This window comes from Solanum pennellii, chromosome 3 (assembly GCF_001406875.1).
Source record: "Solanum pennellii chromosome 3, SPENNV200".
Classification (NCBI taxonomy): Eukaryota; Viridiplantae; Streptophyta; class Magnoliopsida; order Solanales; family Solanaceae; genus Solanum; species Solanum pennellii.
Genome location: NC_028639.1, coordinates 60,199,212 through 60,213,192, shown reverse-complemented (window position 1 = coordinate 60,213,192; position 13,981 = coordinate 60,199,212). Strand labels below are relative to the sequence as shown.

The following is a 13,981-nucleotide window of genomic DNA, read 5'->3' as shown; positions in this document are numbered from 1 at the left end:
TTTAAAAAATATTTTTAACTCATTTTTTTCACCCCTACCCTTGATCCCCCCCCCCCAATCCAATTTTTTTTTTGAAGTTTGTTTTTTTAAAAATATTTTCAACTTCAAAAATTTATTTTTTCACCCCTACCCTCGACCCCCACCCCACCCCACCCCACTAGCCCCTACAGCCCCCACCACGAAAAAAATTTTAAGTTTGTTTTTTTTAAAAAAAAATTCAACTTCAAAAATTGTTTTCTACTCTAGTAAAAAATAAAAGATATTCTCAAAAACATTTTTTCACTGAAACTAAACACTAAAATATTTTCTCAAAAATATTTTCTACTAACCAACCAAACATACATGAGAAAATAAGTCAAATATCTACTTGTTTTTCAGGAAAACATTTTCCTTCATACCAAACACACCCTTAAACTGAAAAGGTAGCTATTTTGTATGGTATGCTATCAGCAGTAAATAACTATTTTTTTATACAATTGATTTGGCCTTTTTCTTTTTTAGAAACTGTTGTTTGTTCGGTGTTGATTTATAAAGTAATAAAAATTACATCATCTATGAAGACACAAAGGAGCTTCTTGAACTTTTCACTGGTGCCCTTAGTGATAGAAAACTAGAGTTAATATCACAATAGGTCACTCAAACAATTTTGAGAATCTATCTAGTAAAGTCACTAAACTTTATTTTGTATTAATAAAACACAACTTAATTGTTTGTATCAATAAAATCATTCAACTTTTGTTTGTATTCCAACTTCGAATGGGGTTCTTGAATTGGGTTCAAATCAACTAATTAAAGAAAATTGGGTCTTGATTCAACAAGTTAAGTCCATTTTCTCTCCAAATGCTGATATTGATATTGTGACTTGTTTAGAACAAAACACATCATCAACAATTGCAGTAAAAACCCAAAAACAGAGGAAACTGAAACTAAAACTAAAACAATGATTCAAATTCCGATTGTCAAGTACTAGTGGAGAAGCCAGTGGAGAAGAAAACACCAAAGAAGAGAGGGAGAAAACCAGGGACAACACATGAAACACCGTTAAAGCACGTTGAAGTAGAGAGACAGAGGAGGGAGAAGTTAAACCATAGATTCTACGTTCTGCGTTCTGTTGTGACTCATGTTACCAAAATGGACAAAGCTTCATTGTTATTAGATGTTGTATCGTATATCAATGAATCAAAATCAGAAGTTACTGAATTGGAAGCTCAGCTTACTAGAAAATTGAAGAAACTGAAAATCGAGTGTACTGATAGTTTTACTATAGACAACCATAGTACTGCTACAACAACAACAACAAACTCAGTGTATCAAATTCGGCATAATTGATTAGTGGAAATACTTGATATAGCAGAAGCTTACACATGAAAGAGTGATATACCATACTTTTTTGGTGCTTTAGCTGACCGTACTGCTCTGGGAAGACCATATGAACTGAGGGGTTTGGAATTCAATAGTTTGTAAAGTAACAAAAAAAGTTTTTAATTGGACTAATGAGTAGAATTATGAATAAATTTGGGTCTAGTTATATCTGAATCAAAAAAATTAATGTCATATATTTAATTTATTAATAAATCTAGTTGAGTGATTTTATTGATACAAATATGTAAGTTGAGTGACTTTATTGATAAAAAACAAACTTTAATGACTTTACTAGATAAATTCTTAAAGTTAACCTTATGAAATATTAACTCTAGAAAACTAAGTAAATAGGACAGCTAATATTCTATTCTCTTAACATAGGGTCGGCTCTAACCCAAACCTTTGATTTCTTTTCAGGTCTGCCTCACTATTGTCCAAAAATAAGTGAACATTCTTGGATGTAATTAATTGCAAGTGTCTTTGTAGCCAGTCAAGATTACTGATTAAACGAGCACTAAACAGTTCAGCGAAACCTTGTTACATTGCCGTTCACCATCTTCTCATTTTCCAAAATGATGAAGTTCCTCATTTTGTTTTGGGTGTTCTGTTCTTTGAATGGTAATGAATAAAACTAAAGTTACAAGGAACAACTAGGCTAATAGGAAGAAACCCAACTCCTTGATTCTAAAAAAAGCATCTCCTTTTAGGGAAAAATTACTCAATCTGAGACTTTCTTCACTCACATAGCTGATTTAAAGTAGCCAATTTTTATATACATCTAAATTTTCTTAAAAAGACCAACAACAATTCCTAACAAGTTCTTTAACCGAAACCACAGATCAAGCCAAAGATTGTATTTTTACAACGAAATAAATCAAAATCAAAAATATATTTCAAAAAATCACAGTAACAAAGAAAAAGATGGAGTTTAACCTTGGAAACAATGTTTTCAGAAAGGGCAAGATGAGTTCCACAGTGCTTGCAGCTATACATCTTCCCTTCAAGAGTCAACACAAATAATCTCCCCATCAAAGATTTTTGAGATCACAAGAAAAATTGAAGAACCAAATGGAAAATGAGTTATCCAAAAAGGGGTAATAGTTTATGTTTTGGCTGGAAGTTAGTAAGTAACGTCAAGAAAGGGAAAGGATTCAATGGGTGAGGGAGGACTCTCAATAATTTAATGCTACTTGCTTTTTTTCCTTTTTTGTCCATTTAATTTTAGTCCATTTAAAAAATTAGAAAAGATAAAAGATATCCTTATATTATGTGAAAGGAATATAAATATTATTATTATGAAAAAAATTATTCTTGCTCTCTATACTTTAAATTTTTAATATAAATATCCTTTATCATTAGGGCTATACAAAAATCGAATAAAAAAATGTTATTAATTTATTATTAATGAGTTATTGGGTTAACGATTATTTAATGATTTTGTAAAAAATATTTATTGGGTTATCGATTTCTTAATATTGAGTCATTGAATTAACTGATAACCATTAAGAATATAAATTACTACTTCCTCCGTTTCACAAAGAATGATTTACTTTAACTTAACGCGGAATTTAAGAAAATAAAGAAGACTTTTAAATCTAGTAGTCTTAAACTAAAGATATGTCAAATGTACAAAATTGTTCTTTAATCTTGTCGTCTTAAATATATCACGAAAATGTTACCAAAAATAGAAAAGGGTCATTCATTTTTAAATGGAGTAAAAATGAAAGGAGGTCATTCCTTTTTAAAACAAATGGAGTATTTTGATTTTTAGTCATATATAATTAAATATCAAACAAAATTTTTTTATATATAACCATTATAGTAGACTATAATTATAAGACTATCTCCAATCTAACACCAAATTTTACACCAATTTTCACACAAAAGGGTATGCATAATGTTACACCAAATTTGGTGTGACACTATTCATCACACCATAACTTTTTGAATATTATAATATTATTTCATTATACAAACTTTTAATTAACATTATATAAATTGTATGTTTTATTTAAATCTCTTATATATTTAATTATGTTTATGTAAGATTTTCATAATATTAATTTTAAATATAAATTTAGCTTTTTTTATAAATTATTTTTTCTATGTATGACTTTTTTAAAAAAAAAATTATGTTAAATCTACTACAAATTATATAAACTACAACTAACTTTCACAAAAATTAAAAATGTAAACATATAAATTTTTAAACAAATAATACAATTAAGTATGAGCGTGATCTTAATGCACTGATTTAAGATGCGTCGCAAGGTCCAACCCCGACCGTAGAAATTATAATAGATGAAAATTATTTCAACAATTTTTAGCTCAATATAAAAAAAAAATAAAGGACAAAAAACTCATTTTGAAATATGTAATGCATTAATAGAGCATTAATGGGAGCACCATAGTGAATATTTATGTATAAAATTGAATATTTTTGTATATTTTAAAGTATTTTTTCAATTATGTAATGTTTATTTAATTGTATTAATTAATGATTTAACTTTTATTTGTATTATCCATTGTTATGTATAATGTATAATATTTGCTAGCAATTTATATTATTTAAAAAATTATGGTACAACATAATTTTATATCAAACGCTTATAAAAGAAAATAATATGAATCATATATGGTGAATGTTTTAGAAAGAATTTGTTTTATGAAATAAGAAAATATAAATAAAATAAGAAATAATAATATAATAATGAAGAGAGAGAAATGTTCTTTTTTTATGTAAAATTTATAATAATATAATAATAAAGAGAGAGAAATATTCTTGTTTGGTGTAAAATTTGGTGCAATGGATTGGAGTTGATTACACCAAATTTGGTGTTTGGGTTGGAGATACACTACACAATTAACACTACTTAATTAATTCTGCTCTTGCATTTACCTTTAGATTTTAGTACTACTTTGCTCTTTAGGTTCACAACGTCAAAAACCTAAAGAAACGAGTTTTATCCAATTTTTGTTTTATACTTGGTCAATATTGTCAAAAGTTATTTTGCCTACATAACAGAAAACACCTTTGATAAGCTTAAATTATGTAACCGAGTTAAAATAAATGGTAGCAAATTCAGGATTTTCAAGGAGGTTTGAAAAACAAGAGTAGTGCCTAAGATTCAATCTTGGAAACTCGAGTTTTGAACCTCTCAACCACTAAACCAACCTTCACTTTTACATTTAGGAGGTTTAAAATCAATATATAAACATAAAAATTCTTAAAAAATATCTTAAATATACAATATATTTTTTGTCGAGGGGATTCAATGATCTTCTGGACAAGTTCTGAGTCCGCCCCTGAAAATAAAGAGTATCAATCTAAATACTCAAACAACGCTCAAATATAGGTGAAGCATAGCGAAAAATGGTGTGAATTCGTCCAATTTCATCACCCCACACTTGAATCCTTATTCGTTCCAGAACAACTAACAAGACACTCACACACTTACCCAAATACAATGCATCCTTCCAACAAGTATACTCCTATCTGGATAGCATAATACAATTTTAAGCATAAAGACTACTCTAATAGAAAGTGCGTATGTCAATTCAAAATAAAATAGTTATATTAAAAAAAGATGTAGATTTTAAGACTAACTCATCAACATAATACATAGGGCAGTTACAATTACATTGTCAGGCAAAGAAGTTGAATGAATTACCAAGTTCAAATCAATCTATATGCCCTTGCTTTTCAAGAGATATCTTTACACAGTCAAATCACAATTTTCTAAAAATAATTTAATTTGAATTCAATACTTACATTGAATCTTAAATTATTTTTTTCTTCCAAATATTGAATTAGCGAGGAATTGATTTATCTATTGACGGAGCTAAGATATACCATCGGCAATCTTGAATTTTGAATTGTCACAATCATATAAATTGGCAATTCTCATTTTATAATAAATTTTATATAATAGAGTAAGAAAGCAGCTTAATGGAGAAATAAATGAACCGAAAAAATTACTATATGGTTTATTTTTATCTGAGATAGTGAATTTTTTCGAATAGCACACAAATTGGCCTTGCATAACTATTTCTATTTTTTTTTTTAAAAAAACAATAGGGAGGAGACACCAAAAATGAAAAAAAATGGCGGGATAGAGAAGGCGTTAGAACCGGTGTGGTCTTCTCTTCAAAATTAATTTATTTTAGTGTGTGTAATATATATATTATAAAGGTCGCATTCAACCACATCACCATCCTATACTCCTCAATTTTTGCTCCAACGCCCCTTCGAAGTCTTCTTCCCCTCAACCAATTTTCTACGTTTACTTTTTTTTTTTGATTGTCAGAAGCATGATCCAGAAGAGAAGCAACCGAATTAGATTGAATAGGAATAATTAAAAATGGGTAGTTACAATTATTACAAAGTGTTGGGATGTTTTAATCGCAAGTTTAAGATCAGCGAGACGGGTCCACCGCCGGACGTTAGCAATGCATTTTCTTTGTATACCGAAAAAGGGAGTCATATGACAGGGGATCAATTGGGACGTTTTATGGTTGAGTATCAAGGTGAAAAAGAGTGCACCCTCAATGATGCTGAACAAATTATACAGGAAGTTGTTAATCGCAGGCATCATCTCACCAAGTATACTAAGAATGCACATTCATTTGAACTAGAAGATTTCTTCTATTATTTATTTCAGGATGATCTCAATGCCCCTATCAAATCTCAGGTTTCTTCCCTATCCATGATTTCATTTGTGATTCTAGTTTTAGGATGGTGAAATTCTACTAATAATTCCACTGATGTGTGTTAATTTAATGAAAAATGGGAAATGATTGTCAACAGTCTGGTAGGACCGATGGTTTCATAAGGGCTAATGATTGAGGGTCTTTTTTTTTTTTATTTATGTATATATATATATAGTTGATGTTGAACCCTCGTATGTTTATTTCTTCATATTTTGAACCCTAAATGAAAATTCTGGCGTTGGCAATGGACATCACTAATTAAAGCCATTGAAAGTTGAAGTGCAATGCCATTTGTTGACAAATCAATTTCCTAATGGAAGAAATGCTGGTGTTTGCTTAGCTCGATTGTATCAAGTGGTCAAAGTAACTACCCTACCGGTTGCTCTAAGGTGAAGATTCGTGCACGGGTGGTGATCAAATTCTGATACTTACGCAATAATCAATACATTATCCCGAAGTAAAAGCGTATATAAAAGGAAGAACAGAATAGCAAAATGTAATTTGAAAGCCTTACAAAATGGCTCTCCAAAATCCCACCCCAGTCGCTCTCCTTTTTACTCTATGGTGCTTATTGCCCCTACTTGCCCCTAGCAACATGGTTGTCCTAGGTTAGGTGTGGATGATGGTCAAATAATGAATAGAAACTAATGGAAATACTTCTCTTTCTTTTGTGTTTGTCCTCTTGATCACTAAGGGATGGACGTGTGCGAATTGTGGCTTGAGAGTTAATCGCATGAGAGAGTAAAGTAAGAGACTAATAAGAGAATTGGGCTTTGATCTCGGCCAGATTTCCTCTTTCAAGGGGACAAGAGTGAGTATGACTACTGAAACAACAGAAACTATATCTTGAGAAATATGTTGCAAAAGGGAAAGGATGAGCATTTCTATGTATTTTTTGGTGAAAAATGCCACAACACCTTAGAAACTGAATTTTTGTTAGGACTGACACTTTGGAAACCCAACCCTGCATAGATTTATTAGCTTAAGTTTCTTTCTCTACATGGATCAAGTTTTTATTTCGACAGGGAGGAATTTGTCTGTCTTGAGGCTTGTGCCTTTTTTTTTTATATAGCTGTAGATGTGAAAAGGTTGACAATAGAAGTGTACAAATTTTGCAGTATTGCACATGAACTTTATTAACACCCTTCCTTTTAACTTTTAAATCATCCGGGTTAGTGATTTCAAGTTTTGAATTCCTTGTGCCATGTATATTTGTTGTTTATGCAGAATGACTAGAAATTACATGTAGATTTACTTGGACAACTTATGTCATTCCAGGTACATCATGATATGAATGCTCCATTGCAACATTATTTCATTTATACAGGTCACAATTCCTACCTTACTGGAAATCAACTGAGCAGCGATTGTAGTGAAATTCCAATCATTAGAGCTCTGGAAAGAGGTGTGCGGGGAATTGAGCTGGATTTATGGCCAAATTCAGCAAAAGATAATGTGCATGTTCTTCATGGAAGGTAGGATATGCTCATTCACTAATTTTTAAAGTACTACTGAAGAAATCTTGACTTTATAGAAGCAAAAAGTGCGGTAAAACCTCTGGAGATCTTCAAACTCATCCTACAACCCTCTAAGTCATGATATTAGTGTGATCCATTTTCCTCAACTTAATTGTAACCAACAAAAAGATTGAAGATGACAGGAAGTTAATTATCAATCAAATGAATGTGGATTGAACAGTTAATCTTATTAGATGTTTGTGTTAGAATAGAAATATGGATTTATCAAATATCAAATTCTTTGGAGTACCTCTTAAGTTTAAGAGTAACTTATCCATTATCACTTATTGTAATTAAAGTAATTTTAAGAGAAACTTATCCATTATCACTTATTTTTATGATCATTTACAGGACCCTGACAACGCCCGTGCCACTCCTTACATGCTTAAGATCCATTAGGGACCATGCATTTATTAAATCTCCTTATCCTGTCATAATTACGTTGGAAGACCACTTGACGCCAGACCTTCAAGCAAAAGTTGCAGAGGTTAGAGTTGGTTGCCCTTTTTTGTCAACATTTTTGAGATTATATATAATGTTTACTCTACTATTAACTCCTTTCTTTTCACGCACCCCATTTTCTTCCTCTAGGCGGTCATCCAAGTCTTTGGGGAGATGCTGTATTATCCTAGGTCAGAATGCTTAGAGGAATTTCCTTCACCTGAGGAGCTTAAGCATCGGATTATTCTTTCTACCAAACCACCCAAAGAGTATCTTGGGTCAAAGCATCACCAAGACATAGAAAGTGCATCTCCTGTGAAGAAAGATTCAGTTGAAGGGGACATTTTGGTGAAGGAGACTTCAGAAGTTAAAACAGAAGGACATGAAGCTAATTATAGGGTAAAACAATGTTAATACAGTCTTTCATTCTCTTTCTTTTAGTAGGATAATCTCCTTTTCTTAACTGGCATATATTCAGAATGATACTGATCAAGATGGTAAAGATGGTGATACCTCCAACTACCAAGCATCAGAGCAAGGAGCACCTCATTACAAGCGTCTGACAGCAATTCATGGTGGGAAAGCCAATTGTGATTTGAAGCATGAACTAATGCCAGAAGATCTTAAACATCAAACAGTTCATGCTACCAAACCACCCAGAGAAGATCCTGACCTGAAGCATGGCAGAGACAAAGAAAATGCAACTATGGCGAGGAAAGATTCAGTTGAAAGGGATGCTTTGGTCAAGGATACGTCAGAAATTATAGTCAAAGAACGTGAAGCTGATGAGAGGGTAAAAGTCATAAAACAGTGTTAAAACTATGTGTTTCTTTTTGAATGCTAATCTACTTTTTCCTGGCATTTCCAGAAAGTTATGGATCAAGATGACAAAGATAGTGATCCCTCAAACCATCGATCATCCCAGCTTGGAGGACCTCACTACAAGCGCATGGTAGCAATGCATGCTGGAAAGGCAAATTATGACTTGAATAATGCACAAATACCTGAAGAGCTTGAGAATGAAACTCCTCTGTCTCCCAAGCCGCCCAAAGAATATGTTGAGTCAAAGCATCAGAAAGACAGAAAAAGTGCATCTCCAGTCGGAAAAGATTCTGTTGGAAATGACCTAGTGGTTAAGGAAACTTCAGAAATTAAAGCAAAACACGAAGCTCATGAGAGGGTAAATTAAACAACTTGAAAATCTCTCTGATATCTTTTTTTGGCAATCTGATCTTCTTATCTCTGGTATTTTTCAGAGTGATATAGATCAAGATGACCTAGGAAGTGATCACTTTGACTGTCGGTCATCGCCGCAAGGAGCACCTCAGTACAAGCGCCTGGTAGCAATTAATGCTGGGAAAGCAGAATGTGGCTCGAGGAATTCATCAACACCTCAAGAGCTTAAGCATCACAGAAGTAGAGAAAGGAATTCACTTCAAGACTTACTGGTCAAGGATACTTCAAAAATATTAGACGAAGGACAAGAAACTGATGAGAGGGTAAAGCAGCACTGGAACAGTCTCTTCAATATCTTTCTTTTGGCATGCTAATCCTTTTTTCTGGAATTTCTCAGAGTGATACTGATCAAGATGATGAAGATAATGATACCTCCAACAACCAATCATCCCAGAAAGGAGCACCCCAATACAAGCGTTTGATAGCAATTCGTGCTGGGAAGGCAAAACATGGGGTGAAGCGTGCACTAAAAGATGAGGTTATTAAATTCAATCGTCTAAGTTTGGATGAACATGCACTTGAAAAAGCTGCAACAAATAATGGAAAGGATTTGGTCAGGTATTTAGTTCTAAATCAAATAATATGCAACCATTGACAAGACTACTCTATCGTCTAACCTTTTCACCATTTGAGTTTTCCTCTGCTTCTTCTATTTGCTAGGTTTACTCAAAGAAATATTCTGAGGGTGTTTCCCAAGGGAACACGAGTTACCTCCTCAAATTTTAAACCTATGATTGGATGGATGCATGGAGCTCAGATGGTTGCATTCAACATGCAGGTAACTGGTGCATCCATGTTCTTCTCCCCGAGTTTATTTCTGCCTTTTGTGTTGTATTATTTTTAATTGCACAATCTCGCTTGATCCTAGTGAGACAATACTTAGAAATACCCGTTATATCATTTCAATCTACCCTGTACCACAATGTTTAAATTTCCCCGTTATCATTTCCTTCAGTTCTGCAACTTTTTGGATTTTGTTACTTTTCTTTCTTTAATCTCTACCTTGGAGGATTATTTCTGATTAATTTATGAAGAAATTTACTAAAAATTTATAAGGTGATGAATATAATACATAGGATTAAATTAGGATCTCTTCACATATACAAGGTTTATATGGATACATTTTCATATGCACTAATATCAGGTATCAGTGTGTGCTCTGTTGGCAGTTCTTGGGAAGGCTGGTCGATCATGTATCATCACAAAATTGACATCAAATTTTGCAAATACATTTTGAGCTGACCAATGGATTACTATTTACTGCAGACCATTGATCAAACTTTTTCGAAAAAATAGAAAACAAATGAATTTGAATATGATGCAACAGATAATTCTGCCTGTTTTGATCACTGTTAGCAACTCTTTTTTTTTATCAATTTGATTCTTTATATTCTGTCTAATTGCTATTTTAATTGCATACGATAGGGATATGGGAAATCACTCTGGATTATGCATGGGATGTTTAGGTCTAATGGAGGCTGTGGCTATGTACGAAAGCCTAGTTTTCTCATGGAAAGAGGTCCATGTAATGAACTATTTGATCCCAAAGTGACATTGCCGGTGAAGAAAACTTTAAGGGTAAATAAAATGTGTGATGTAGAGACATAACAAACTTCAAGCTTATGTGATGATAATTCCAAGAAGTATGATCTCTTTTGCAGGTCAGAGTATACTTGGGAGATGGATGGCGCATGGATTTCAGCCACACGCACTTTGATGCCTTTTCTCCCCCAGACTTCTACACAAAGGTTAGTTGGGTTATGTTGATGGTGCTATTTGGTGCGACTCATTTCATTGCATAATTAAGCACTCATCATGGCTAACCATGTTTTGGATGGCCAGGTGTTGGTTCGATCTTATCAGATTTTTCCTTGAGCGTTTCGAATGATATATTCAAACCAGATTTTTCCTCGAGTGTCTCGAGTGATATATTCAAACCAGTTTTTCTTCCATTGAGTGTCTCGAAGTGATATATTAGTAAAATTCAAGTAGCTCGTGCAATGTGGGAGTTGTGGCCTTAATCAATAGTTCATTGAATTGGATAGTTGCTACATTATTTACTACCAAGTTATCAATATCTAACACCTGCTTTTTAAATGACATATTACTACTTTACACTTTAAAAGGAAAAAACAAGTGTGCATATCATTTAAGTAGCAAGATCAACTTTCACCTTAAAGTTTGGAAGCCAAAGCATGATTAGTGGAACTTAAACAAGTGGCAGGCCATTGGATTAGTAGTTGGCTTGAGGTCAACATAATAGTCATGACACAAGTGAGCTAGGTATAATTGCTGGAGTTAACAAAACATACTCTACGCATTCATACTCAAAAGACGACCTGAAGAGAAATTTGTTGATCAGCCAGATCTCATGACATGTCGTGTCATCCTTTTTCTCTTTATGTATAATAATTTATAGCCTTCCTCTGGTCGCCTTTGCACTAAACAAAATAGTGTTTTACCTTTCTGCTTTATATTCAATGAAGTTTCATGAATTTTTAAATGCTGTATTGACCTTCAATGAATATGAATGGCAGCTATATATAATTGGAGTTCCAGCAGATGCTGCAAAGAGTAAGACGAGAATAATAGAGGATGATTGGGGTCCTATATGGGGAGAAGAGTTTAAATTCCCCTTGACAGTGCCAGAGCTGGCTTTGCTTCGGATTGAAGTACGAGAATATGACATGTCAGATAAGGATGATTTTGGAGGCCAAACATGTTTGCCTGTTTCAGAGTTGAGACCTGGAATCCGAGCAGTCCCTCTCTATGACAAGAAGGGTGAAAAACTTAAATCTGTTAGGCTGCTTATGCAATTTCGATTCATCTGAGGTGCAATTTCGTACTTTTTCTTGGTAGGATTTTGTTCTTGTATATCCATCGTGGGATTCTCGCACATCCAGTTCTTTTTGTACAATGGATGTGAAGTTACTGTATTAGAAAGGGAAAGAAAAACTTCAAGGATGAAGTTGTTGATTGAGTCTCTGACATTGTTTCTCAACTAGTTCTCAGTCAGTTAGTGAGAAAATTTGTGTGGATTATGTTCAATTGACACCAAGGATATAGCACTAAAGTAGAATGAGTTAACCAACAAGGTGAAAACTTAGAACTGTAGTTTTGCTAGAGTCTTAACTCTTGAGACAGATTTCAGGTTCATTATTTCAATTTTCAAGACATTTCTCCAACTTGCAGCATAGAGTTCATTGCAAATTTAAGCAAATTACATACTGCATGACAATTCCTGTAATATTATTCATTATTAAAAAGTCATATATTATTATTATTCATCACGTAACAACCTCTACACGTTAACCTTATAACAATCACAATATTGTAATCTCGCACAACTATGATTCATCAAAATATCAAATGATTTGTTAGACAATATTAATATATTAAAATAAAATCAATCACCCAGGGCTAGTTGGTTTGAGGGATAAAAAAATAAATTTTGCAATACAACTCTGCATTTCTTATTCTATATTTGATTTTCAGCATAAAACAATGTTCCGTATTATTATAATGTGTCACTTCATAATTAACGCGGTGTTTGTTTTTTTAATATTAAATTCTACGTATCTTATATGCACTTAAAAATATATATATATATATATATTTTTTTACTTGACATGCCTATTAAATTAAAAATATATTTTATTAATTGATTTAGTAAATTTACCATCTTTCCTCCTATTAATTGATAGGATCTCAAATATATTTGTTCATAACAAAAGAATAAATTATTCTTTCTTAATATTTCAGAAGTAATAAATAAAAGGAAATATTTATAAGAAAACAGAAATAGTGGGAGTGTGTTATATTGTTTTAGATTCATGGAATATGTCATGACTTTGTAATTGAATACTTTTTAGTTTTTACATATTTTAGAACTGGTTGTTAAATAAGATTTATAATAGACACCCTTCCTCTGACTTCCATGGTTGATAATCTAATAGAGGTTTAAGTCATTGACTGCCTCTTAAAGTTATTTGCATGATTCACTTAGATATTTTAATTGTGACTTGTATTGATTGTATACTTAAATTGTTTAAAACATGTATATATTAAACACAAAATGCTAATATGATAAAAATTGTGTTTTGTACTTCCCTTAAGCGCGTGATAAGATTTAAAATAGTGTCTTTTTTTATGTTACATTTTTTCTTCTTTTAGTTGGAATTATAATTAACTTAAAAATATTTTTCTTTTTTCGTTTACACTTTTTTCAAAAAAGAAAAGCACCCCATCACCTACCTATCATCTTCTTCATAATTTAGTTTGTAAAACTTTCTTCATTTTATTTTCAATATTATTTTTCTTTCTTTTTATAAAAAAAAGAATATTCTTTCTTCCAAGTATGAAATATTCAGATTTGAAAGAAAGTAAGATTTTCTTTCGCATGATTTATTTTAGATCTCATAAAAATAAGGAACAAATATAAAGAAGAAGAAAAAAAATAACTGATTTTTACGTATAAAAAGGGTTAGCCGATATTTGTTTATTACAATTTCTAAACAAAGGTTTTTACTCAAACTTATATATAAATCCATTAAATTAATCAAAAATGATATTAAAAAATTTGAAAGAAGTAGTTTTTGAGCTATCAATTTCATTTTGTCATCCATGTAGAAATGAATAACCGCCTACAAAATTTTCTTTCTTCTTCACTCTTAGTGTGTGTGTGCGTATATATATATATATATATATATATATAT

The 13,981-nt window shown here is 32.0% G+C and overlaps 2 protein-coding genes across 2 annotated transcripts in view; one reads left to right on the top strand and one right to left on the bottom strand.

Annotated features, from left to right (window-relative positions):
• LOC107015140 (protein yippee-like) overlaps window positions 1-2,549 on the bottom strand; it is a 6,145-nt gene extending 3,596 nt beyond the window's left edge. Inside the window, exon 1 of the mRNA XM_015215320.1 lies at window positions 2,296-2,549. Coding sequence (XP_015070806.1) covers window positions 2,296-2,391 — 96 coding nt within the window. The 5' untranslated portion in view covers window positions 2,392-2,549. The remainder of the gene's footprint in view (window positions 1-2,295) is intronic.
• Window positions 2,550-5,558: 3,009 nt separating this feature from the next.
• LOC107012970 (phosphoinositide phospholipase C 6) lies at window positions 5,559-12,339 on the top strand. Its single transcript, XM_015212949.2, has 12 exons — window positions 5,559-6,053; window positions 7,351-7,547; window positions 7,941-8,076; window positions 8,181-8,429; window positions 8,509-8,823; window positions 8,899-9,210; window positions 9,287-9,529; window positions 9,604-9,824; window positions 9,927-10,044; window positions 10,692-10,844; window positions 10,928-11,014; window positions 11,804-12,339. The coding sequence occupies exons 1-12, from the start codon at window positions 5,724-5,726 to the stop codon at window positions 12,095-12,097; spliced, it is 2,655 nt and encodes an 884-aa protein (XP_015068435.1). The 5' UTR covers window positions 5,559-5,723; the 3' UTR covers window positions 12,098-12,339.
• Window positions 12,340-13,981: the final 1,642 nt, after the last annotated feature.

What these genes read in the sequence shown, in the direction of transcription:
- LOC107012970 (XM_015212949.2), top strand. Translation starts at nt 5,724, where the DNA reads ATGGGTAGTTACAATTATTACAAAGTGTTGGGATGTTTTAATCGCAAG. An exon ending in GACAAGAAACTGATGAGAGG is followed by an intron (nt 9,530 to 9,603) that starts GTAAAGCAGCAC and finishes GGAATTTCTCAG; the next exon opens with AGTGATACTGATCAAGATGA. An exon ending in AATGGAAAGGATTTGGTCAG is followed by an intron (nt 9,825 to 9,926) that starts GTATTTAGTTCT and finishes TCTATTTGCTAG; the next exon opens with GTTTACTCAAAGAAATATTC.